Genomic DNA, 24,679 nt, shown 5'->3' on the forward strand with positions numbered 1-24,679 from the left:
TTTTTCCATTATCGGCCGAGGACGCCCATGTCTTAAGCACGCCCCAGTCCCGCCTTTGCTATGCGTCCGACACGATCCCGGGAACTTTGGTCTTCCCCGCGACGGAAAGCAGTTGAGGGCGCCCAAAATCGGCTTTCGATTATGCCGATTTGGGTGACCCTGAGAGAAGGACGCCCATCTCCCGATTTGTGTTGAAAGATGGGTGCCCTTCTCTTTCGAAAATGAGCCCAAAAGCCAACATTAATTTAGTCAAGAGAAATCTTGCCTCATCAATCTACTACTTTTCTTTGAAGAGGTGAATAAGCATTTGGATAAAGGTGAGCCGGTCGATATTGTGTATCTGGATTTTCTAAAGTCATTTGACAAAGAACCTCATGAAAGACTTCAGAAGAAATTAAAAAGTCATGGGATAGGAGGCAATGTCCTATTGTGGATTAAAAGCTGGTTAAAAGATAGAAAACAAAGAATAGAGTTAAATGGTTAGTACTCTCAATGGAGAAGGGTAGATAGCGGGGTTCCCCAGGGGTCTGTTCTGGGACCACTGCTTTTTAACATATTTATAAATGATCTAGAGATGGGAATAACTAGTGAGGTAATTAAATTTGCTTATGCGTAAAGTTGTTAAATTGCAAGAGGACCTCACAAGACTGGGAGACTGGGCAGCCAAATGGCAGATGACATTTAATGAGAGCAAGTGCAAAGTGATGCATGTGGGAAAGAGGAACCCAAACCATAGTTACATAATGCAAGGTTCCACGTTAGGAGTCACCTCCCAGGAAAAGGATTTAGGTGTCATCGTTGATACGTTGAAACCCTCTGCTCAATGTGCAACGGTGGCTAAGAAAGCAAATAGAATATTTGGAATTATTAGGAAAGGAATGGAAAGCAAAACTGAGAATATTATAATGTCTTTATATCGCTCCACGGTGCGACCGCACTTCGAATGCTGTGTGCAGTTCTGGTCACCGCATCTCAAAAAAGACATAGTGGAATTAGAAATGTTACAGAGGAGGGCGACAAAAATGATAAAGGGGATGGGACAACTTCTCTGTTGAAAGGCTAAAGTGGCTAGGGCTCTTTAGCTTGGAGAAGATACAGCTGAGGGGAGATTTGATAAAGGTATATAAAATACTGAGTGGAGTGGAACAGGTAGATGTGAATCGCTTGTTTGCACTTTCCAAAAATATTAAGGCTAGGGGGCACACAAAGAAGCTACTAAGTAGTAAATTTAAAATGAATCAGAGAAAATGTTTCTGAACTCAACAAGTAATTCAACTCTGGAATTCGTTGCCAAAGAATGTGTTAAAAGCAGTTAGCTTAGCAGGGTTTAAAAAAGGTTTTGGATAATTTCCTAAAGAAAAGTCCATAGTCCATTATTAAGCTGTAGTTATGAATGTCCACTGCATATTGTAGGATAAGCAGCAAAAAAAATCTGTTTTGCTGTTCTGGGATCTTGCCAGGTACTTGTGACCTGGATTGGCCACTGTTGGAAACAGGATACTGGGCTTGATGGACCTTCGGTCTGTCCCAGTATGGCAATGCTTATGTCCTTATACTATTTTTTTATTGACTAGTGGTTTCTATACCATTTTTCAGTCAGAACACACCTGATGGACCGTGCTTGCATCTGTAACACGTATACATGATCCTCATGGACCTTTTGGTCTGATACAGTATGTCAGGTCTTATTCATTAAATGTAAACTACTCTGCATCCACAAAAACCCTATCTCCCACCAACAGGAGCAGCTCATAACTAGCACATTTTCTCCATGGAGTTCACCATTCAAAAAAAAAAAAAATGATTCTCGTGTCATCTCAGTAATAGCAACAAAAATCACTCCACTATCACGCACATTGTGAAATAACACAGAACCTGAAAAAAAAATCCTTACTCAAAATACATGTAGCAGATCTACTGTAGAGCAGTATCACTAATTTCAATGATTCAACAAGAACTTTACTTAAGGACAGGCAGCATTACAAATATTACACTGGGCCCTAGAACACCAATACATTTACTACTGGTAAAACAAAACAAGTGGGTCTGTTACTGAGTTCTACTCAGAAACTATATGCATACAGAATGCAACACCTCAGTCACATGCAAAATACAGAACAAGGGATCACAAATTAGAAATAGAAATATGAAGACAAAAGTTAAACTGGGAACCCCAAGAAGTCAAACTAGTTAGGTACCACAACATAGGAGAAATAAAACAAATGCATTTCCTCGGCATCGCCATCGAGACTGTAGGTCTTTAGTGTCGAGGTGGGTTCGGTTTCAGAGGTCACTGAGGGAAGTGCTTTCAGACACCAAGGAGGAACGCTAGTGGGAGTCAGAGGAAGATCCCAGGTACTTCTCAGATGAGTCATTTGGGATTCCCTCTGAACCTTCCCCTCCGCCTGAAAGGAGATTGTCTCCCCAAGAGAGCTTCTCCTACTCCTCTTTTGTGCGGGAAATGGCTCAGACCATTCCATTCCCCATAGATGTGGAGGATGAGCCCAGGGCTGAGATGCTCAATTTCCTGGACTACACCTCTCCACCTAAAGAGGCAGTGACAGCTCCTTTGAATACGGTACTCAGAGAAGTCCTACTGGGAATCTGTCATCTTAGGGGTCACAGGATCAGACAGAAGGGATGCCCAGTTTCGCATAAGTCCTTAGGCGAAACTGGGCATCCCTTCTGTCTGGTCCTGTGATCCCTAAGAAGACAGATTCCCAGTATCGGATCCACAGTGAGCCTTGGTTGATGAGATCTCAGTTACCCCATAACTCCATGGTAGTGGACTCCGCCCTCAAAAGAGCCAAGAGTTCTAGAGACTATGCTTCAGTGCCCCCAGGCAGAGAAGGTAGAACCTTGGCCTCTTTTGGGAGGAAGATGTATCAGGCCGCTATGCTCGCTGCCTGTATACAATCCTACCAGCTCTTCACGAGCATCCACTTGCAGAACTCAGTGCGGCAGCTGTGTAGTTTGGTTGATGCTGTACCTCCAGAGTAGACCGAACCTTTTCACCAGTTGGCCAGACAGCAGAAGGCGTGTTGTAAATTTCTGGCTAGTAGGGACTTTGATGTAGCATCCAGAATCTCTGCTCAAGGTATAGTGATGCGTAGAGTCTCATGGCTGCATGTTTCTGACCTAGACCATTCGGTCCAGTAGAGGTTAGCGGATGTTCCTTGCCGGGGGGGATAATCTTTTCGGAGAGAAGGTGGAAGATCTGGTTGACCAGATCAAGAAACATACTGGTTCTATAACTTCTCTCTCCCGCTGGGCGCCTTCTGCTACCACCTCCTCATGTAGGAGGTATTTTGGTGGGTCATGGAGTGCTCCCTATTTCTATTCTAGGCGTAGGTACACTCCCATGTCTCACCAGCCTATTCAGTCTGAGCCCCAGTGTGCTCGTTCCCGTCAACAGCGTGCGTCCAAGGCCCACACTGCTCCCCAGCACAAAAGCAAGGGATGGGCTTTTGACTGGCTCCATGAAAGCATAGCCACAGTAAAAGTGTCTGTGCCAGGCGACTTGGCGTTTGGAGGGAGGTTAATGTTTTTTTCACCAAAGGTAACCTCTTGTAACCTCCGACCAGTGGGTTCTTCAAGTAGTCCGGTTAGGATACACCCTCAGTCTGGAATCCAAACCTCCAAATTGCCCACCGGGAGCTCATTCATACAGTTCTAGCACAGGCAGGTACATTAAGAGGAACTGTCTGCCCTTCTAAAGGCCCACGTGGTCAAACCCATTCCACCAGGGGAAGAAGGGCTGGGATTCTATTCCAGGTACTTCCTTGTGCAAAAGAAAATAGGAGGCATACGTGCCATCCTAGTCCTAAGGGCCCTGAACAAATTCCTCGCCTGAGAAAAGTTCAGGATGGTTTCCCTGGGCACCCTTCTTCCTATGATTCAGGAAAATGATTGACTATGCTCTCAGGACTTAAAGGATGCTTACACACACATCTCTATACTTCTAGCTTACAGGAAGTATCTTCGATTTTGGCTGGGAACGCAGCACTTCCAGTACCGCGTACTGCCATTTGGCCTAGCGTTAGCTCCCAGAGTGTTCACAAATGCCTTGCAGTAGTTGCAGCGTCGCTACACAGACTGGGGGTGCATGCGTTCCCTTATCTTGATGATTTGCTTGTGAAGAGCACCTCTGAGGACGGTGCTCGGGAGTCCATGTGGAGAACTGTTCAGGTGTTGGAACTACTAGGGTTTGTAATAAATTACCCCAAGTCCCATCTCCCCCTGTTCAAAAATTGGAGTTCATTGGAGCACTGCTGGACAAAAGGACAGTCCGGGCCTATCTCTTCAAGGCACGGGCGGACAACCTTCTGTCCCTGGTGTCTAAGGTTTGGGTATCTCAGCAGCTCACAGCTTGGCAGATGTTGAGACTTCTGGGGCACATGGCCTCCACAGTTCACGTTACTCCCATGGCACGTTTGCATATGAGATCTGCTCAATGGACCCTAGCTTCTCAGTGGCATCAGGTCATGGGGGATCTAGAGGATGTCATCTAGCTCTTCACTGACTTTTGAAATTCCATACAGTGGTGGACAATTTGATCCAATCTGACTATGGGATGTCCATTCCAAATCCCTCAGCTGCAGAAAGTGCTGACAACAGATGCATCTCTCCTGGGGTGGGGGGGGGGGCTCATGTAGATGGGCTTCACACTCAGAGAGCCTGGTCCACCCAGGAAACAGGTCTTGAGATCAACCTCCTGGAGCTTCGAACGATCTGGAATGATCTAAAGGTTTTCAGAGATTGGCTGTCCAACCAAATTATCTTAATTCAAACAGACAATCAGGTTGTGATATACTACACCAACAAGCAAGGGGGCACGCCTAGTTAAACTGCCCTTTTGGGGAAAGTGGCTATTTGAAGAAGATCTCAGTAACCTGGTGAAAGAACTGGGGAAAACTAAGCCACAGCAGTTGCTGGAGGATAAGCCGAAAGCCTCTGGTTGCCCGTCTTCTGGGGCTCTTGATCTCGATTTTAGTTTGCTTTCCTATCTATTCGATGGAGTTCTTTGATGATTGTTTTCTATTATGATTTATGTTACTATGTAGTTGTTTGTAACTACAATTTGAAACGATATAGCAAGATAAATAAATGACAACGATTTCTAGACAGCAAAGGGTACAGACCTAGTCATCGTCAGTATGGTCATGTCATGCTTTCAGGCATGCTAATCTTCCTTTTATGCCAACAGGTAGTCCTCTTCTCGGTCAGCTAGAGCGCCCAATGCCTCCCGAGCTTCGCAATGATATGAGGCTGGTCCATTCTTTTTCTCCGGTGGGAGAACGTCTTAAGGAGTTTCGGAAGGAGTGAGCCAAAATCACATCAAACCGGTGGGTTCTGGATATTCATACAGTTTACAAGTAGGAGTTTTTTTTGCTTGGTCACTCTGCTCTTTTTGCAGTCTCCTTGTTGAAGGCGCTCTGGGCTTTTGTTCCAGTTCTCCAGGCCGAATAGGGACAAGGCAGATACTCTACTTCATTGCCCCAAAGAAGGAGGGCACTTTTCTTCCAGTCTTAGATCTCAAAGGTCTAAACCGCTGCTTCTGCTTCTGCTTTTGCATGGAAATACACTAAGGGCAGTCATAGCCTTGGTTCAAGTGGGAACATTTCTCATCACTCTCGCTCTCAAGGATGCTTACTTGCATATACCCATATAGCCGCTGCATCAGAGGTTTCTACGTTTTTGCGGCTTTCGCTTCCAGTTCAAGGCTTTGCCATTTGGTCTTACCACAAGACCTAGAATGTTTGCCAAAACTGTGGTAGTGGTGGTGACCTTCCTTTGGCGCCAGGAATCTGAGTTCACCCTTGTGTCGATGACTGGCTCATTTGTGTGTCATCCTGTTTGGACAGTGGTGTGGCATCAGACAGATTTATCTGTTTTCTGCCGTCATTGGGTTGGGTGATCAATTTTGAGAAGAGCAGACTAACAGGAGTGGAGGAGTGGCCAAGTGGTTAGAGCACCGGTCTTGCAATCATAGAGGTGGCCGGTTCAAATCCCACTGCTGCTCCTTGTGATCTTGGGCAAGTCACTTAACCCTCCATTGCCTCAGGTACAAACTTAGTTTGTGAGCCCTCCTGGGACAGAGAAACATCCAAAGTACCTGAATGTAACTCACCTTGAGCTGCTACTGAAAAAGGTGTGAGCAAAATCTAAATAAATAAAATAAATAACTCTATTACAGACACTGGAGTATCTGGGCATTCTGTTCGACACAGCCAGGGATTTGATCATCCGAGTTCCCTTTCCAGTGACAATGGACTCCAAAAAGTCGAGTTGGGGAACTCTTTATTAGTTCCATCTGACACAGGGCACCTGGATGAGACAGGAGCCTTGGTGGTCGATAAATTGCTTGGAGCTGAAGGCAGTGCAGAATGGCTTATGCGAGTTCACTCCTTTCTGGCGCTGATCCTGGTCTGAGCTTTCTCTGACAATGTGATGGCGGTGGCTTATATCAACAAGCAAGGTGGGACCACAGTCTGGTGGAGGTGGCCTTCCTCATGAGTTGGACGGAGAACTCTGCTTGTTGGCATCTCTCGTCACTAGGTCCTTGATGCTGCATATTTTAGATTGTAAGTCCACTAGGGACAGAGAAAGTACCTGTATATAACATGTAAACCACTTTGGTTGGAACACAGAAAGGCGGTATATCAAATGCTTTAACCTTACCTTTCTTTTGCTGAGCATTACAGGATGGACTTTGTGGCGTGCTCAGAAGCCGGTTTTGGGACTTCAGTCCTCAGAGCAAACGACGCCAGGATCCCATCCATTCTAGGGATTGCTTTTAAACATTCCATATGTTCTGGAATAGTGGGAAGCTATGTAATAGAAGGAGAAATACATTTTTTTTTTCATCAGTCCTTTCCAGTATTCCAGTGTTCCAGAGGCCCACCAAAGGTTTCTGAGATGTTTAGTTGGTGCGAAGTAATGGGTCAAATAATGACTGTAACCTTACATGGTGCTTCTTGCATATATCTTGTTCCCTACAAGTTGTCCAGAGATGAGCGGTCCACACATTTGCTTGAATGGTTATTGTTAGGTTAGCAAGTTGTTTAAGGTTGTTGTGTTTATTCTGAGTTTTTACTTACTACTTGTCTATGTAAATACTGAAGAGCTGGACTGGATGCTAAGAGATATGTCTCGGCTCAGTTTTCAATCTCCATCTGGTGGTTGATGGACGCAACTATTCCCACAGGTTCTAGAATAGTGGGATGGACTAATGGAAAGAAAATTATCAGGTAAGATTTAATTTCTCTGTATGCTGGGTCCTGGGTTGTCTGATTAAAAAACATTTCCAGATAGGAGGCATAAACATTGGTGCTTAACTTTCAGTCAACCAGCCTAAAGTAGTCAAGATAGTAGAGTCAGAGATCACTAAAGATACAGTAAAGAAGCTAATCAAGCCACACTTTCATGGAATGCTGTTTTCATTTTTCAGGTTGAAGTGTGGAGCTGTGTGAATTCCTCGCTGCCAGGTGAGTAGTGGTTACACATGTTTGCCATATATTTATTTTATTTTTTTTCAACATGAGTGGAAGAATAGGCAAGTTCCTTCCCGGACTAAACTCCATCAAGAAAGCACAGAATAGTGTGCTAGTTATTTTTTTTTTAAGTGAAACATTTGTATGTTGTTGCCCACTGCTGGTTGCACAACATTGGGATCTGGCTGAGCAGGTCCGATGAAAGATGAACTGGATGGAGTTTTCCTGAGACATGCCCTAGGACAGGGGTGGGCAGCTTCTATACAGAGGGCCACGTGAATGTCAGTACTATCCTTGGCAGGCTGCAACATTATTTAATGTCAGAACCAGAAGTGTACAGACCTCGATAGACCTGTGATAAATACATAAGTAAAAATCTAGCTAAAAACAATGGAAGCAAATTCCTAGAGTGGCTATTCTGAAAATATTTGTGAAATAAAGTATTTAAAATTGCCAAAACTCTGGTTAATGATGTTTTTGTGTATAAAATTCAGTGGCCTGCCACCCCTGCCCTAGGGGTTCTTATATAGTGCAAACAACCTCTTAGGATTACCTTCCTGAAATACTCTTGAAAGTTCAAAATATCTACTCCGAAGCAAAAAATACAAGTTTGAGAATAAACACAGTGTTTCCCTTTTAATTAACACTATTCCTAGAAAACTCGGGGGTCCTTTTACTAAGGTACACTAACGGATTTAGCACGCGCTAAATGCCATGCAGCCCGTTGTATACCTATGGGGTGCATGGCACTTAATGCACACTAATTCGTTATTAGCGCACTGTAGTAAAATGACCCCTCAGTTAGTAGGGTTCCAAACAGTAAGGCCACTGCCAGTTCTGTCCTGTTCAGACACTGTTCCTGAGAGCTTTGAACCCTTTTCTTCAGTTCAGTTTGTACCAAAATCCTGCCACAGCACTGTTCCAGTTCAAATGAACAGAACTTTTCTGCTGCTCTGAAGGTCCTGGCTGCAACATCTTTCCCCAAGTCCTTTTTGGCCTGCAGTAAAAATCATAAACAACTTTCCTCAAGTTGTCCTTTGTAATCCCAAAGCATTCATAAGGAAACCTTTTACATTCTTGCAAACATTTTGTCATTAATATAGAAACTATGTTTACTATGAAACTTTGTAAATATTAGTGCTTTGAAAATGAGCCCCATAATCTCCCATGATTCCAAGGACTCATGGGAGAAGGACTTCTCAGAGAGATCGAGATGTCCTGGCTCTGTACTGATTTCTCCAGCTGCCCCTCTCCCTGAGACACTTGACTGTTTCTCTTTTCCATCTTAGCCAGGAATACTGCTACCTCTCATCACAGGTAGGTGTTTTAATGTGCCTTTCCTTTGCTAAATGGCACATGTCCTTCCCTGAGCCCCTATGTATGGGCTTTTCTTTCTTCCTATTCTTGGTGTCTGACCTCTGTTCCTACAAGGATTCTAAGGTTGGGGAGTGGGGTTTGCACTATTCTGCTCCTCCCCTTCTGACTAGGACTGTCCCCTTCCCAGAGTTTCTCTACAGATACCCATAACCCCCCTTCCTCTGTCTCTTTCCCCTGGGATCTGGCTGCTGCTTCTTTGGGTAACTAAGCTTTCCTTAATTAAGAACATAAGAATAGCCATACTGGGTCAGATCAACTGGCCCAGTATCCTGCTTCCAACAGTGGCCAATCCTGGTCATAAGTACCTGGCAGAAACCCAAATAGTAGCAACATTCCATATTACTAATTCCAGGGCAAGCAGTGGCTTTTTCCATATCTATCTCAATAACTATTGACTTTTCCTCACTTGTCGAAACCTTTTTTAAACCCAGATATGCTAACCACTGTTACCACTTCCTCTGGCAATGAGTTCCACAGCTTAACTATTTGAGTGAAAAAAACACATTTCCTCCTATGTTTTAAAATGATTTCCGTGTAATTTCATTGTGTCCCCTGGTCTTTGTACTTTTTGAAAGAGTGAAAAATTGATTCACTTTTACCTGTTCTACACCACTCAGAATTTTGTAGACTTCAGTCATATCTCCCCTCAGCCATCTGTTTTCCAAGCTGAAGAGCCCCAACCTCTTTAGCCTTTTTCTCATATGAGAGAAGTACCATCCCCTTTATCATTTTGGTCACTCTTCTTTGAACCATTTCTAATTCCACTATATCTTTTTTGAGACACGGCTACCAGAATTGAACACCATGCTCAAGGTGAGGTTGCACCATGGAGTGATACAGAGACATTATAATATTCTTGATCTTATTTATCATCCCTATCCGAATAATTCCTAGCATCCTGTTTGCTTTTTTAGCTGCCGCCTTGCACTGGGCAGAAAATTTCAGTGTGTTGTCTACAATGACTCCCAGATCTTTTTCTTGGGTACTTACTCCTAAGGTGGAACCTAGCATCAGGTAACTATGATTTGTTCTTCCCAATGTGCATCACTTAGTATTTGTCCACATTAAATTTCATCTGCGATTTGAATGCCTAGCCTTCTAGTTTCCTAAGGTCTTCCCTTCAGTTTTTCACAGTCTGCATGTGTTTCAACAACTTTGAATAGTTTTGTGTCATCTGCAAATTTAATCACTTCACTTGTTGCTCCAATTTCCAAATCATTTATGACTATGTTAAATAGCACCCGTCCCAGTACAGATCTTTTCGGTAGATCTCTGTGTCCTGTGACTGTGTTTCACAGGTTATCTTGAGAAGGGAACAAGCTGCCCTAACCACTTCTCTAGACTGATCACTTGGTTACAATACCTAGAATTAAGAATACAACTCTTCGTGTCGACAAGTGGGATTGAGTCAAGCACACAAGTGATAAAAACATCGCATATCACTGGCACAGAACAACTCTGAGCACGTGTGGCTCTTCCCAAATGCAGTGGTTTGTTTAGTGCCTCAGTTTAGTGTTCTCCTTTAAAAAAAAAAAGTTATTGTTTATTGAGAAAATATCATATATAAGCCATTGCTTCAATCAGTATTCAAAAACTTTCTTTGTGTAGACCTCTTTAGCCCTCTACCCCCTCCTTTCCTTACTGGCCATTTTTATTTATCTCCAGCAAACCTTGTTTCTCTTTTACATGAATTCTTCACATGGTGATCAGAATTTGGGGTTATAAATAATGACATTGAAAACAAAAAAATCCTCCCCATGGATTTTGATGCTTGTATCTCCTTAGAAGTTTGGAGCAAAGTGGTGGTTGAGCAATAGATCTTAGTCCCTGAAGCAGAATTTAAAACAGGGAGCCTTGTTGGGCCTTCGCCTGAATAGTGTTGCATATATTAAATTGCATCTAAGCTAAGTGTTGATGGTTTCATTATTGTATTTGCACTATTGAACTTTAATTATGAAATTTATGTTTGTCACACATTGAGGCATTATCACAGTGTGTTTTGACACTTTCTACTGAGTTTGCTCAGCGTATATGTGGGTGGTAGACAGATGTTGCTTAAGACACCAGTGGCTGCACACCGAGATTAGCTGCCCTATGATGCATTAGCATTTTCTGGCACTTTATACAAAAGTGTTTCAGTGCCCGTTTGGATAAAGTAGAAAACTACCAGTTAAATCAAACATTGGTACATATACATGCACATACAGTACCTAAATATAATCCTGTGAGGACTGTTAGATGTATTTTTGCTACGTAATCATACTAAAAAGGTCAGTTTTATAGGTGGAATTTTTTGCTTTCAATTTAATTAGATATTTTGGAAAGCGTTTATCTTTGATTTTAAAATGTATTTATTTGATTAATTCTGTAAATTATATCATTTGTTGAAATACATTCTCCCTCTCCGGGAGCCGGTTCTCATTCCAATGCAATGCTATATCCATTCGGGTGCCAAAACCTATGTTGTAGGCAACCTTCCCAGTATATCTTCTATTTACTAGGATTTTAAGTCTTTTTATTTATTTATTATTGCATAATACATGAAACAAATGAAACTGAGCATGCGCAAAGTGTCTTGCATGCTCAGTTTCACTAAAACCGAACATGCACGTGACGAGAGGGAAGCATGCCAAGCAATGTAAGGAGAACAGCACTGTAGAAATGCTTCAGCTGGCAGGTGTTGAGGATGCCCACCAGCTAAACCAGGGGCCTTGGATCCATTTGGGGGGGGGGGGCAGGCCCCCGTGATCCCCCGTAGCTACACCACTGAGCAGAATAGGAGTAGTAGTTAGTATAGCGGACTTGGGACCTGGGTTAAATTCCCACTGCAGCTGCTTGTGACTCTGGGCAAGTCACTTAATCCTCCGTTGCCCCAGGTACAAATAAAGTACCTGTATATAATATGTAAACTGCTTTGACTATAGTTGCAAAAACCACAGAAAGGCAGTATATCAAGTCCCACAATGTTTTTCTGTGCTCGTTGGGGTATGTGTTGGAAAGCAATTTTTGTTTTTGTTATAGGTATGCAGATGATATTTCTGTACTTACTCCATCAAGATCTGCTATAGAGATTGATCTTTCTAGGGTTAATAAGTGTGTACATTTGCTATGAGAATAGATGCTTAACCCTAAGTTAAAACTCAGGGGGGGATGCACTAAAGTTGTCGTTAGAGCCGTTCCGTACCGAATTCCATAGCGAATCGGTAGGGAACGGCTATGCATCAAGGAAAGGGAATGCAAATGAGCTACTCGTTGTAGCTCACTTGCATTCTCTATTCCCTCGTAAAACAGTCGGAGAATCAGCTGGTCAAGCATGCGCAGAGCAGCAAAGTGTTATGCTGGCTGCTCTGCTCATACCAAATACGCCTCAAGTGCCAAGTGCTCGTCAGGAGTGTCCTTTATGGATGTTCTTCACTGTGTAGTGTATTATAAAAAAAAATCACAGGCTCCGATGCTGCAGGCATCCGCTGCACCTACCATGGTACAAATAGAAGCAATTCTGGAGACTGTCATTAGGATTTCCATCCGCCCAGCGCCATCTTCCACCCAAGCACAGCGAAGAAAGCATTGAGCCGAGCTGAGCTAAACGCTTTTCCCCCCTCCTGTGAGGTAACCCTGGCTCTGATGCTGCAGGCTCTCAGTTGAGAGACCTGGAAGTCTCTGAGCCAATCACAGCGTGTTTAGCTGAGCTAAACGCGTTGTGATTGACTCAGAGACTTCCGGGTCTCTGAGCCAATCACTATTACTCAATAATGCCTGCAGCATCGGAGCCAGGGCTTCTGCTAATGTGTTGACTGAATTTCACTCATAGCAAGCAAGTGCAGTTTGGAAGTTGTTAGTCTTGAAAAGGTTCATGAATGGCAGAATAACAAATGTTCAAATAAATAAAAACGGGGAGAAAATAATAAATAACTCCAATTTTAACAAAACTATTAGTGGGATTTGAACCCGCCACCTCTGGATTACAAGACCTCGGCCACAATTGTACTTGCTTGGATGTCCCTCCCTTACTTCCAGGTCTCTCAGCTGAGTGAAGCACGGGCAAAAAGGACGTTTTTATTATTGCGGGGGGGGGGAGAGGATGCACAAAATGGACGTTTTTTTTTTTAAAGCGAAGCTTTATTTAAAAAAATCGGGCTCAGATGCTGCAGGCTCTTTTTTGGACATCATTCAACCCCGGAATAATAAAAACGTCCTTTTTGCCCATAGTCTTTGAGCCAATCACAGCGCGTTTAGCTCGGCTGAACACGTTGTGATTGGCTCAGGGACTTCCAGGTCTCAGCTGAGTGAAGCACTGCCAAAAAAGACGTTTTTATTATTCCGGGGTTGAATGATGTCCAAAAAAGAGCCTGCAACATTGGAGCCTGTTTGATTTTTTTTAAATAAAGCTTCACTTAAAAAAAAAAAAACGTCCATTTTGGCCGTGCTTCACTCAGCTGAGAGACCTGGAAGTAAGGGAGGGACATCCAAGCAAGTATAGTTGTGGCCGAGTGGTTAGAGCAGGCGAGTTCAAATCCCACTAATAATTTTGTTTAAAAAAAAAAAAAAAGGCGAGCACTTTTTTTCCACTTTTTTAAGTTATATGAAGTCTTTATTGAACATTTATCAAAACAGCATCGGAGACTGTTTGATTTTTTTTTTTTTATATAGTGAAGAACGTCCATAAAGGACGCTCCTGACGAGCACTTGGCCGTTTCTGCCCCCCGATTTTTTTTTTTTTTTACATTTTAATAATTTTTCCAATCCCGTGCAGCCCCAACGAGAGGTACAGACCTCTCGTTAGATTTTCCAGCGTTTTCCAGCGTTAAGGCAATCGGAAAGGGTTAGTGCATCTCATTACAGTAGGGTTTCTACACGATTTGCTCATCTGCATTAAGTTTTTGTTAGCTGCTACCATCCTTGGAAAAAAGTCTTTAGTGCATGCCAGGGTTTACTACTTGCTTGTTAATGGCTCTTTAAGGGCTCATTAAGTTTAGTGCATCTGGCCATGAGTACTGATAAGACCAAATTTCTGTGATTTAGACAATAAATTAGAATGTATTCCCTGTTCTATTTGTATTAAAGTAGATTACAAACTGTCTACACTGGTAAAGATCTTGGGTGGCTTAGCTGAGAGTTCAGCTGCTATAGAAGCCCAAATCTCCTTCCTAGTACAGAGATAATGTTTTCTGATGAGGAAATTTCACTGCATCCAAACTGCTTTGAGAAAGATCAACCCAGACTCTGGTACAGGCACTCTTAACTCTTGCAGTTGGATTACTGCAGTCTTGGTTAATTGGGCTGTACTGAGAGTCAACTGAAATGACCACAGTCAGACAGTACAGAATGCAGAAGTACACCTGATTTTTGGTTTAATTAAATACAACAGAACTTCTTTATTTTATGTTAAACTTCATTGGTTGCCCATTGAGGCTAGAGTTCTTTTTAAATTGGCCTGTTTTTAAAAATATAATTTTATTTATTTGTTTGTTACATTTATAGCCCACATTTTCCCACCTATTTGTAGGCTCAATGTGGCTTACATAGTACCGGGGAGGCGTTACAGACTCCGGTGTAAACAAATACAAAATGATGTTGTGGTAAGATAAAGTTCATAGTTCAAAGTATTTATACTCCCATCTCCCATTTGGTGTCTTCTTAAGAGTCAGAAAGCTAAATTATCCAGTTGTGTGCTTCTTTCCTTCACCAAGAGGAAGGAAAAGACTTAAAAATGTTTGAGATGACACTGGAATTTCAAGCTGCCAGTCACTGGAGAGTTTGCCAGGACATTTTGGTTATCTCATTCTTATGTGTTGCTAAGGAAAAATATTAACTCTGCTGTTTCAGAAATTTGTACTACAAAAAGATTTTTAACCATAATTTTAATTGTCACTCGCTGTTTTTTTAAACTGTCCTCCCAGAAGTTTGTTCTGGCTCTTGATGTTACTGTTACCTGCTTTGAACTGCAAGGTGTTAAGCAGGGTATAAGACCAGAACGTATGACTAAGATTGGCTTCAGGGGTTCCACATTTTATACAAGTAGCAAATTGAGCTATTCTCATCAAAGAGGCCCTCTTTAGAGATATATAAGCTGTATGAAGGAACACATAATGCTGTTCTCCGAGGACAAGCAGGTTGCTTGTTCTCACGACTGGGTTGACGTCCACGGCAGCCCCCACCAACCGTAACAAAACTTTGCGGGCGGTCCCGCACGCAGGGCACGCCCACCGCGCATGCGCGGCCGTCTTCCCACCCGTGCGTGACCGTTCCCGCTCAGTCTTTTCTTTTCCGCACTGGAGAGAGCCGCGTTCGTCTCTCTCTCTGTCAGCCCCGGAAACCGGATCGCGTGTTCGTCGCGAGATTTTGTCTCGGTTTACGGAAACGGACACAGGTGGCGAGGCAAGTTCTATGGGACCGTCTTTTTGGAACTTGTGCCGGCCCCTCAACGTCGACTTCGACGGCATCGGTGTTGACGGCTGGATCTTCGGTACCGATGTCCACGAAATCGGCACCGAAGGCACCGACCCCAGGAGCACAGGTTCCGTCGGCCTGCCGGTCTTCCGGAGACGGCAGGGGTGAGCAGCCGCGTGGGCAATCGGCCCCAGTCACTCCCTCTACCCAGGGCTCTTGGGACCGAACCCTGTCGGACTCGAGGCCGAGGGGGATCTACTTCGTCCTCTTCAATACCACCGAGCGCCGATGACGGGCACCGGAAAAAGACAAAAAAGCACCGTCATCGGTCGCCCACGGTGCATATGGCTCCCGGCGCCAGAGATGATTCGACGCCGAGGAAGCGGCAGCGCCGGGAGGAGCAGTCCCCCTCTGTAGTAGAGGTATTGTCACGCCAGGGTGCCAGCACTTCGGTGCCGTCTCCTGGACCCGAACAGCTTCCGGCACCGACACCTCTACTGGCCCCCTCGCCTTTCCCGACAGCGGGCCTGGACGAGTGCCTCCAAGCCATCCTTCCGGGGATCCTGGAAGGGCTGATGCGCCAGACTGTGCTCCTCGGCACCGTTGATGGAGGCGCCTGCGTGCTCTAGCCCGGTGCCGAGGCCTTCGACGCCGACGCTGCTTGCGGCGCCGGTCTCAACCACCATGCAGGTGGAGTCGACGTCGATGGAGGGAGCTTCATCCCCGCCGGCGCAGGAGTCCACCGCTCGACGACGCCACCGAGGCCTCGGTGCCTCGAAGTTGAGCCGGGCCCGGTTGAGGACTGAGCTACAGGAGCTCATGTCCGACACCGAGGAAGAGGCCTCGTGGGGGGAGGAGGAGGACCCCAGATATTTCTCCTCAGCGGAGTCTGTGGGCCTTCCCTCCGACCCCACTCCTTCACCAGAGAGAAAGCTGTCGCCACCTGAGAGCCTCTCCTTTGCCTCCTTCATTAGGGATATGTCTATTTGCATTCCCTTCCCCGTGGTCTCTGTGGATGAGCCGAGGGCTGAGATGCTCGAGGTCCTCGACTATCCATCACCACCTAGAGAGTCCTCCACGGTGCCGTTGCACAATATCCTCAAAGAAACACTGCTTCGGAACTGGTTGAGACCATTATCTAATCCCACCATCCCCAAGAAAGCGGAGTCCCAATACAGGATCCACTCGGACCCAGAGTTAATGCGGCCTCAATTGCCTCATGACTCGGCGGTCGTGGACTCTGCTCTCAAGAGGGCACGGAGTTCGAGGGATACCGCCTCGGCGCCCCCGGGGCGGGAGTCTCGCACTCTGGACTCGTTTGGGAGGAAGGCCTACCAATCTTCAATGCTCGTGACCCGCATCCAGTCCTACCAGCTCTACACGAGCATACACATGCGGAATAATGTGAAGCAACTGGCGGACCTGGTTGACAAGCTCCCGCCGGAGCAGTCCAGGCCTTTTCAGGAGGCGGTCAGGCAGCTGAAGGCGTGCAGAAAGTTCCTGTCCAGGGGTATATATGACAACTGTGATGTGGCATCTTGTGCTGCGGCCCAAGGTATAGTGATGCGCAGGCTCTCATGGCTGCGTGCCTCTGACCTGGACAACCGCACCCAGCAGAGGCTGGCTGATGTCCCTTGACGGGGGGATAATATTTTTGGTGAGAAAGTCGAGCAGTTGGTGGACCAACTACATCAGCGGGAAACCGCCCTCGACAAACTCTCCCACCGGGCGCCTTCAGCATCCACCTCAGCAGGTGGACGTTTTTCCCGGGCCAGGCAGGCTGCGCCCTACGCCTACAACAAGCGTAGGTACACCCAGCCAGCCCGAAGGCCTCATCAGGCACAGGGACAGCCCCAGCGCGCTCGTTCCCGTCAACAGTGTGCGCCTAAGCAGCCCCCTGCACCTCCACAGCAAAAGCCGGGGACGGGCTTTTGACTGGATCCATGGGAACATAGCCGCCATCAAAGTGTCCGTACCGGACGATCTGCCAGTCGGGGGGAGGTTAAAATTTTTTCACCAAAGGTGGCCTCTTATAACCTCCGACCAGTGGGTTCTTCAAATAGTGCGGTGCGGATACGCCCTAAATTTGGCCTCCCCTCCACCAAATTGTCCTCCGGGAGCCCAATCCTTCAGCTCCCATCACAAGCAGGTACTTGCAGAGCCAATGCGGTCGAGCCCGTGCCACCCGGGCAGGAAGGGCAGGGATTCTATTCCAGGTACTTCCTTGTGGAAAAGAAAACAGGGGGGATGCGCCCCATCCTAGACCTGAGAGGCCTGAACAAATACCTGATCAAAGAGAAGTTCAGGATGCTTTCCTTGGGCACCCTTCTGCCAATGATTCAGAAAAACGATTGGCTATGTTCCCTGGATTTAAAGGACGCATACACTCACATCCCGATACTGCCAGCTCACAGACAGTATCTCAGATTCCGCCTGGGCACACAGCACTTTCAGTATTGTGTGCTGCCCTTTGGGCTCGCCTCTGCCCCACGGGTGTTCACGAAGTGCCTCATGGTGGTCGCGGCGTATCTACGCAAGCTGGGAGTGCACGTGTTCCCATATCTCGACGATTGGCTGGTCAAGAACACCTCGGAGGCAGGAGCTCTCCGGTCCATGCAGTGCACTATTCACCTCCTGGAGCTGCTGGGGTTTGTGATAAATTACCCAAAGTCCCATCTCCAGCCAGTCCAATCTCTGGAATTCATAGGAGCTCTGCTGAATACTCAGACGGCTCAGGCCTTTCTTCCCGAAGCGAGGGCCAACAACCTCCTGTCCCTTGCTTCCCAGACCAGAGCGTCTCAGCAGGTCACAGCTCGGCAGATGTTGAGACTCCTAGGTCATATGGCCTCTACAGTTCATGTGACTCCCATGGCTCGTCTTCACATGAGATCTGCTCAATGGACCCTAGCTTCCCAGTGGTACCAAGCCACCGGGAATCTAGAAGATGTCATCCACCTCTCCACCAGTTGCCGCACTTCACTGCACTGGTGGACCATTCGGACCAATTGACCCTGGGACGCCCATTCCAAATTCCACAGCCCACGAAAGTGCTAACGACGGATGCATCTCGCCTGGGGTGGGGAGCTCATGTCGATGGGCTTCACACCCAGGGACTGTGGTCCCTCCAGGAACAAGATCTTCAGATCAACCTCCTGGAGCTCCGAGCGGTCTGGAACGCACTGAAGGCCTTCAGAGATCGGCTGTCCTGTCAAATTATCCAAATTTGGACAGACAATCAGGTTGCAATGTATTACATCAACAAGCAGGGGGGCACCGGATCTCGCCCCCTGTGTCAGGAAGCCGTCGGGATGTGGCGTTGGGCTTGCCAGTTCGGCATGCTTCTCCAAGCCACATACCTGGCAGGTGTAAACAACAGTCTGGCCGACAGACTGAGCAGAGTCATGCAACCGCACGAGTGGTCGCTCCATTCCAGAGTGGTACGCAAGATCTTCCGAGAGTGGGGCACCCCCTCGGTGGACCTTTTCGCCTCTCAGACCAACCACAAGCTGCCTCTGTTCTGTTCCAGACTACAGGCACTCGGCAGACTAGCGTCGGATGCCTTTCTCCTTCAATGGGGGACCGGCCTCCTGTATGCTTATCCTCCCATACCTTTGGTGGGGAAGACCTTACTGAAGCTCAAGCAAGACTACGGCACCATGATTCTGATAGCGCCTTTTTGGCCCCGCCAGATCTGGTTCCCTCTTCTTCTGGAGTTGTCCTCCGAAGAACCGTGGAGATTGGAGTGTTTTCCGACTCTCATTTCGCAGAACGACGGAGCACTTCTGCACCCCAACCTTCAGTCTCTGGCTCTCACGGCCTGGATGTTGAGGGCATAGACTTCGCTTCGTTGGGTTTGTCTGAGGGTGTCTCCCGTGTCTTGCTTGCCTCTAGGAAGGATTCCACTAAAGAGTTACTTTTTCAAGTGGAGGAGGTTTGTCGTTTGGTGTGAGAGCAAGGCCCTAGAACCTCGTTCTTGCCCTGCACAGAACCTGCTTGAATACCTTCTGCACTTATCAGAGTCTGGCCTCAAGACCAACTCAGTAAGGAATCACCTTAGTGCGATTAGTGCTTACCATCTTCGTGTAGAGGGTAAAGCCATCTCTGGAGAGCCTTTAGTCGTTCGATTCATGAGAGGCTTGCTTTTGTCAAAGCCCCCTGTCAAGCCTCCTGCAGTGTCATGGAATCTCAACGTCGTCCTCACCCAGCTGATGAAACCTCCTTTTGAGCCACTGAATTCATGCCATCTGAAGTACTTGACCTGGAAGGTCATTTTCTTGGTGGCAGTTACTTCAGCTCGTAGGGTCAGTGAGCTTCAGGCCCTGGTAGCTCATGCTCCGTATACTAAATTTCATCATAACAGAGTAGTGCTCCGCACTCACCCTACGGTCCTGCCGAAGGTGGTGTCGGAGTTCCATCTTAACCAGTCAATTGTCTTGCCAACATTCTTTCCCAGACCGCATACCCGCCCTGCTGAACGTCAGTTGCACACATTGGACTGCAAGCGAGCGTTGGCCTTCTATTTGGAGCGGACACAGCCCCACAGACAGTCCGCCCTATTGTTTGTTTCTTTCGACCCCAATAGGAAAGGGGTCGCTGTCGGGAAACGCACCATCTCCAATTGGCTAGCAGATTGCATTTCCTTCACTTACGCCCAGGCTGGGCTGACTCTTGAGGGTCATGTCACGGCTCATAGTGTCAGAGCCATGGCAGCGTCGGTGGCCCACTTGAAGTCAGCCACTATTGAAGAGATCTGCAAGGCTGCGACGTGTTCATCTGTCCACACATTCACATCGCATTACTGCCTCCGGCAGGATACCCGACGCGACAGTCGGTTCGGGCAGTCGGTGCTGCAGAATCTGTTTGGGGTTTAAATCCAACTCCACCCTCCAGGACCCGAATTTATTCTGGTCAGGCTGCACTCTCAGTTGTTCTTCGTAGGTCAATTTCTGTTATACCCTCGCCGTTGCGAGGTTCAATTGACCTGGGTTCTTGTTTTGAGTGAGCCTGAGAGCTAGGGATACCCCAGTCGTGAGAACAAGCTGCCTGCTTGTCCTCGGAGAAAGCGAATGATACATACCTGTAGCAGGTGTTCTCCGAGGACAGCAGGCTGATTGTTCTCACCTACCCTCCCTCCTCCCCTTTGGAGTTGCGTTTTATTCATTTTTGCTTGTCATTCAACTGAGCGGGAACAGTCGTGCACGGGCGGGAAGACGGCCGGGCATGCGCGGTGGGCGTGCCCTGTGTGCGGGACCGCCCGCAAAGTTTTGTTCCGGTTGGTGGGGGCTGCCGTGGACGTCAACCCAGTCGTGAGAACAATCAGCCTGCTGTCCTCGGAGAACACCTGCTACAGGTATGTACCATTCGCTTTCTCTATAAAGCACAAAAGTCAATCGGGTTTTCTAATCTTTATACAAAATATATTATATAAAGGGAAACTGAGTAAACATTTTAATTGATTACTTTATTTAAGGAACAATGTTATCCAACATCCGTATCACCCATGTGAAAAAGGTAACTGCCCTCTTAGTTATCAACCAGTTGACCAAATTTTAATTAATTAGGTTCAGCTGATTGAACAGAGCCGGGCTTGATTGCAGCTAGCCCTGTTGAATCTAAACCTCACTATATATTGAAACTTATGAGAGTGAAGTAGTCACCACAAAGTTTCAAGAAGAATGCTATGCCATGATCAAAGGAAAATTTAGAATAGAAAAGATATATCAGTCTGGAAAGGGTTACAATGTTATTTCCAAAGCTCTGGGACTCCACTGAACCACAGAGAGAGCCATTATCTCCATATGGAACGGTGGTGCTTATTCCCAGAATTGGCCTGCCCAAATTACTCCAAGGGTGTAGTGACAACTCATCCAGGAAAGTCCTAAACCATTCCAGAAGAACAACAAAAGAACTGCAGGCCTATCTAGCCATAGGTAAGGTGTCAGACTGGTCGTGAGGCCTAGTATAGCCTTTAGGCCAAGGCCTAGGATGGACCGAACAGGTACTATACACCACCCCAGCTACCGAGCCCTGCACACACACACAGCAACCAACTTGCACCTCCAGAAAAGGGAAGATAGGGCAATCAGGTGGGCCTCACGGCTTATCGGGAACCGACTCATACTTAGGAAGGGGAGAAAGAGACTAAACGAGGGATCCCCCATGGGGACCGGAGCACCAGCAACACCGTCTGTGCTGGTAATCAAGGAGAAAGGGAAGCATGCACAGAAACATGTCAAGCCATAGCCCACCACACACAAACAAGATGAGGGACTGTAATATAAGATACTGTAGGCAGAGACCCTCAGCAGACAGGGAAGGGAAAAGTCCGCAAAACAGAGTGCGGAGCCTAACACACACACCCAGCACAGAAAAGGATAGTGCTCTGTAATACAGGAGGTAGTACAGCAAAAGAATAAAAAGTCACAAGGGAAAGACTTCTCCAAACACTCAGCTGCCAGAGGCAGGCAATATACTGCAGTCAAAGGGTTAACTAGGCTCTGAACATACAGCTGCCGGAGGCAGGAACACTGCAGACTAGGGTTAATCGTAAACCCAAGGAAGAACAAACAACAAACACCACGGAGAGAAACAAAGGGTCCCAGGGCTGCTACAAGAGCAGAGCAGAATACAACCACAGCACAATGGGAACTCCAAAGAAAAGGGAAGCTAAACAAACAGGAACGGGACGAGGTAGGAACTCACCATACAGCACCACGACCAAACAGACAAGGAATCCCAGGTGCAGAGTAGAGACAGGTAATTAGACACACACTAAGAGCAGCAGGCAGACAGAGACAGAGCAACAGAAAACTACAAGCAAGAAAAGGAGTAACAAACTCCACGAGAGCACAGAGCTAACAGCTCAGACAGAGCGCAGGTAAGGCTTCAGCAAGATAGGGAAAACGTCAAAGCAGGGATGGTAGGGAAAAGTAACTTAAGTAGATCAGACTGACATCAGCTCCGCCCCTGACGGACCAATCAGGAGTGATTCCAAGCATTCCCCTGTCTGTCTAGCAGAATTCTAACAGAATCATAGCAAAAGGTCAGTGTTCATGACTCCACAATAAGAAAAAGGCTGGGTAAAAAATAGGATTTATGAGAAAGAAGCAAGGTGGAAGCCACTGTTATCTAAGAGTAACATGGGTACTCATCTCAGATTTGCAAACACACACTTGGATGATTCTCTTTATGTCTGCTGTAAAGCAAGTAAAGCATTCCAGAGTAAGAACATCATAAAAACAGTCAAATGTGGTGGTAGTGTGGGCATGAGTTGCTGCCTCAGGACTTGTTTTATACCAGAAAATTCTTGAAGTGAATGTCTGGCCATCTGTCAGTGAGCTATAGCTGAAGCGTAATTGGGTTATGCAGCACAAAAATTATCTTAAACACAAAAGCAAGTCTACAGGGTTAGGCAAAACAAAAGGTATCCCCCTAGAGTTTTTTACCGTTTTCTCAGCAACCATTTTCAATTTCAGTGAGTGATTTTACTTAATTATTCATAAAACTTATGTATTGCTATTAAACATCTAGGGGCTCATTTTTGAAACAGAAAAACATCCAAAAAGCGGCAGATGGTCTTTTTTTGCCAAAATGTCTGCTATTTTTTAAACCTATTTTAAAGATGTTTTTCTATGCAGTGCGACCAAATCACAAGGGGGCATGTTTGGGGGTGTGTTGGGGCGGGATTTGGGCATTCCCAAAACATGGACCTTTTTCTGCCATAATGGAACAAAGCAAAAATATCCAGGGATAGAAGATGTTTTGGTCTAGACCTGTTGCAATCACAACTAAGTTACAAAAAGGTGCCCCAAATGACCACTGAAGGGATTTAAGGCATGACCCCTCCCCCACTTACTCCCCAGTGGTCACTGAACCCCTCCTACTCCCCAAAGATGTGAAGGAAACAGTACATACCATCCTCTGACAGCTTCAGATGGTATGGCCAGGCCTATTAGAGCATCAAGCAGGTCCCTGGAGCAGCCTAGTGGTCAGTGCAGTGGACTGTGGAGAAGGGAACCCAGGCCCATATCCTGCTCTTACACTTGTGGTAGAAAATGTGAGCTGTATAAAACCCACCAAAAATCTAATGTACCTACATATAGATGAAACCTGCAGCCATAAGGGCTATTGTAGTGGTGTACAGTTAGGTAAAGTAGTTTTTTGGTGGGATTTGGAGGGCTCCCCATGCAATATAAGGGGGTAATGGTGAGATGTGTACCTGGGACCTTTTATGTGAAGCTCACTGCAATGCCTCCTAGGGTGCCCCTTTGGTCTGCTGGGGATGTCTGTGTGGCCAGTTTACTAAGAATGCTGTACCCCCATACATCCCAGTGGCTTGTTTTTCTGCGTTTTTCTCTTTGATATATATATATATTTTTTTGAAAATGGTCCAAAAAGATAGATGCACAAAAACATGGCCATTTTCAGAACAAAAAGATGTTTTTCTGGTTCGAAAATTGCTATGTTCACCACTTGATTTTTGGATGTTTTCAGCAAAACATCCAAAATTGGATTTAGATGTCATATTGAAAATACCCCTCTTAATTATCTTAAGCTATGTTGATGTTACTGACATTTTAACGCTACTCCCTTGCAATTTTTGTGCGCAAAAAGTGTTCAAGCTAAAACACAGTAAAATAACAGCATTCAAATGATACAATTAACAATGTGTCAGAATTTCACAGTCACTGTGAATGCTCAAAGTGTCTACGCCCAGATTTAACACAGGCCTTCAGTTGCTTTGGGAAGTTAAGTCTTGTCGATTGGTTTCTGTAGCAGGTTCTCCTATATCATTTGCAGTGCTTCCTTGAGTTCAATGATTGTTTTTGGCTGTGGGTGGAGCTCCCCAGACAAAAATCTCTATCACTGTGATGTCATTATCAGTAAGCTGGTACCCCACTTTTTTTTTCTTTTTCAAATAATGGTTTACAGTGCAAACATTTTTGAACACATGAAAATTGCTGGGTGGTCACGCTAAAAAGTCTGTAACTGCCATTTTTAAAGATATCATTCTACGTAGCACATAAACATAGTAACAACAAATAAAGCTGTAAAATTTCACATTTAAATTCCAAGTGGTTGCTGAGAGTACAACAACAAACTTTAGGGGGTTACCATTTTTGTGTTTCACCCTGTACATCTGAATGGCTGAGGAGAAACAAAATTAGTTTTGGATTGGTCTAGTCAAAGTCTTGACTTGAACACAATAGAGATGCTATGGTAGGACCTGAAAAAAGCAGTTTATGTATAAAAAAAACTATGAATGTGTGTTAATTAAAGCATGTCAGCAAAAAAGAATAGGCAAAGATTTCCTCAACAGCGATGTGAAAGACTTAAATTATAGGAAGTATTTGGTTGCAATTATTTGGCTGCTAAATTGGTGTTAAATTTAGGGGGTAGCTACTTTTCCACATGAGAGA

The 24,679-nt window shown here is 45.8% G+C and overlaps 1 protein-coding gene across 1 annotated transcript in view; it reads left to right on the forward strand.

Annotated features, from left to right (window-relative positions):
* Positions 1–24,679, forward strand: part of LOC115474499 (reversion-inducing cysteine-rich protein with Kazal motifs-like) — a gene marked incomplete at its 5' end in the record, with an annotated part of 272,499 nt that overhangs the window by 22,856 nt on the left and 224,964 nt on the right. Inside the window, 1 exon segment of the mRNA XM_030210026.1 lies at positions 7,451–7,487. Coding sequence (XP_030065886.1) covers positions 7,451–7,487 — 37 coding nt within the window.

This window comes from Microcaecilia unicolor, chromosome 1 (genome assembly GCF_901765095.1).
Source record: "Microcaecilia unicolor chromosome 1, aMicUni1.1, whole genome shotgun sequence".
In the NCBI taxonomy this organism is placed as follows: domain Eukaryota; kingdom Metazoa; phylum Chordata; class Amphibia; order Gymnophiona; family Siphonopidae; genus Microcaecilia; species Microcaecilia unicolor.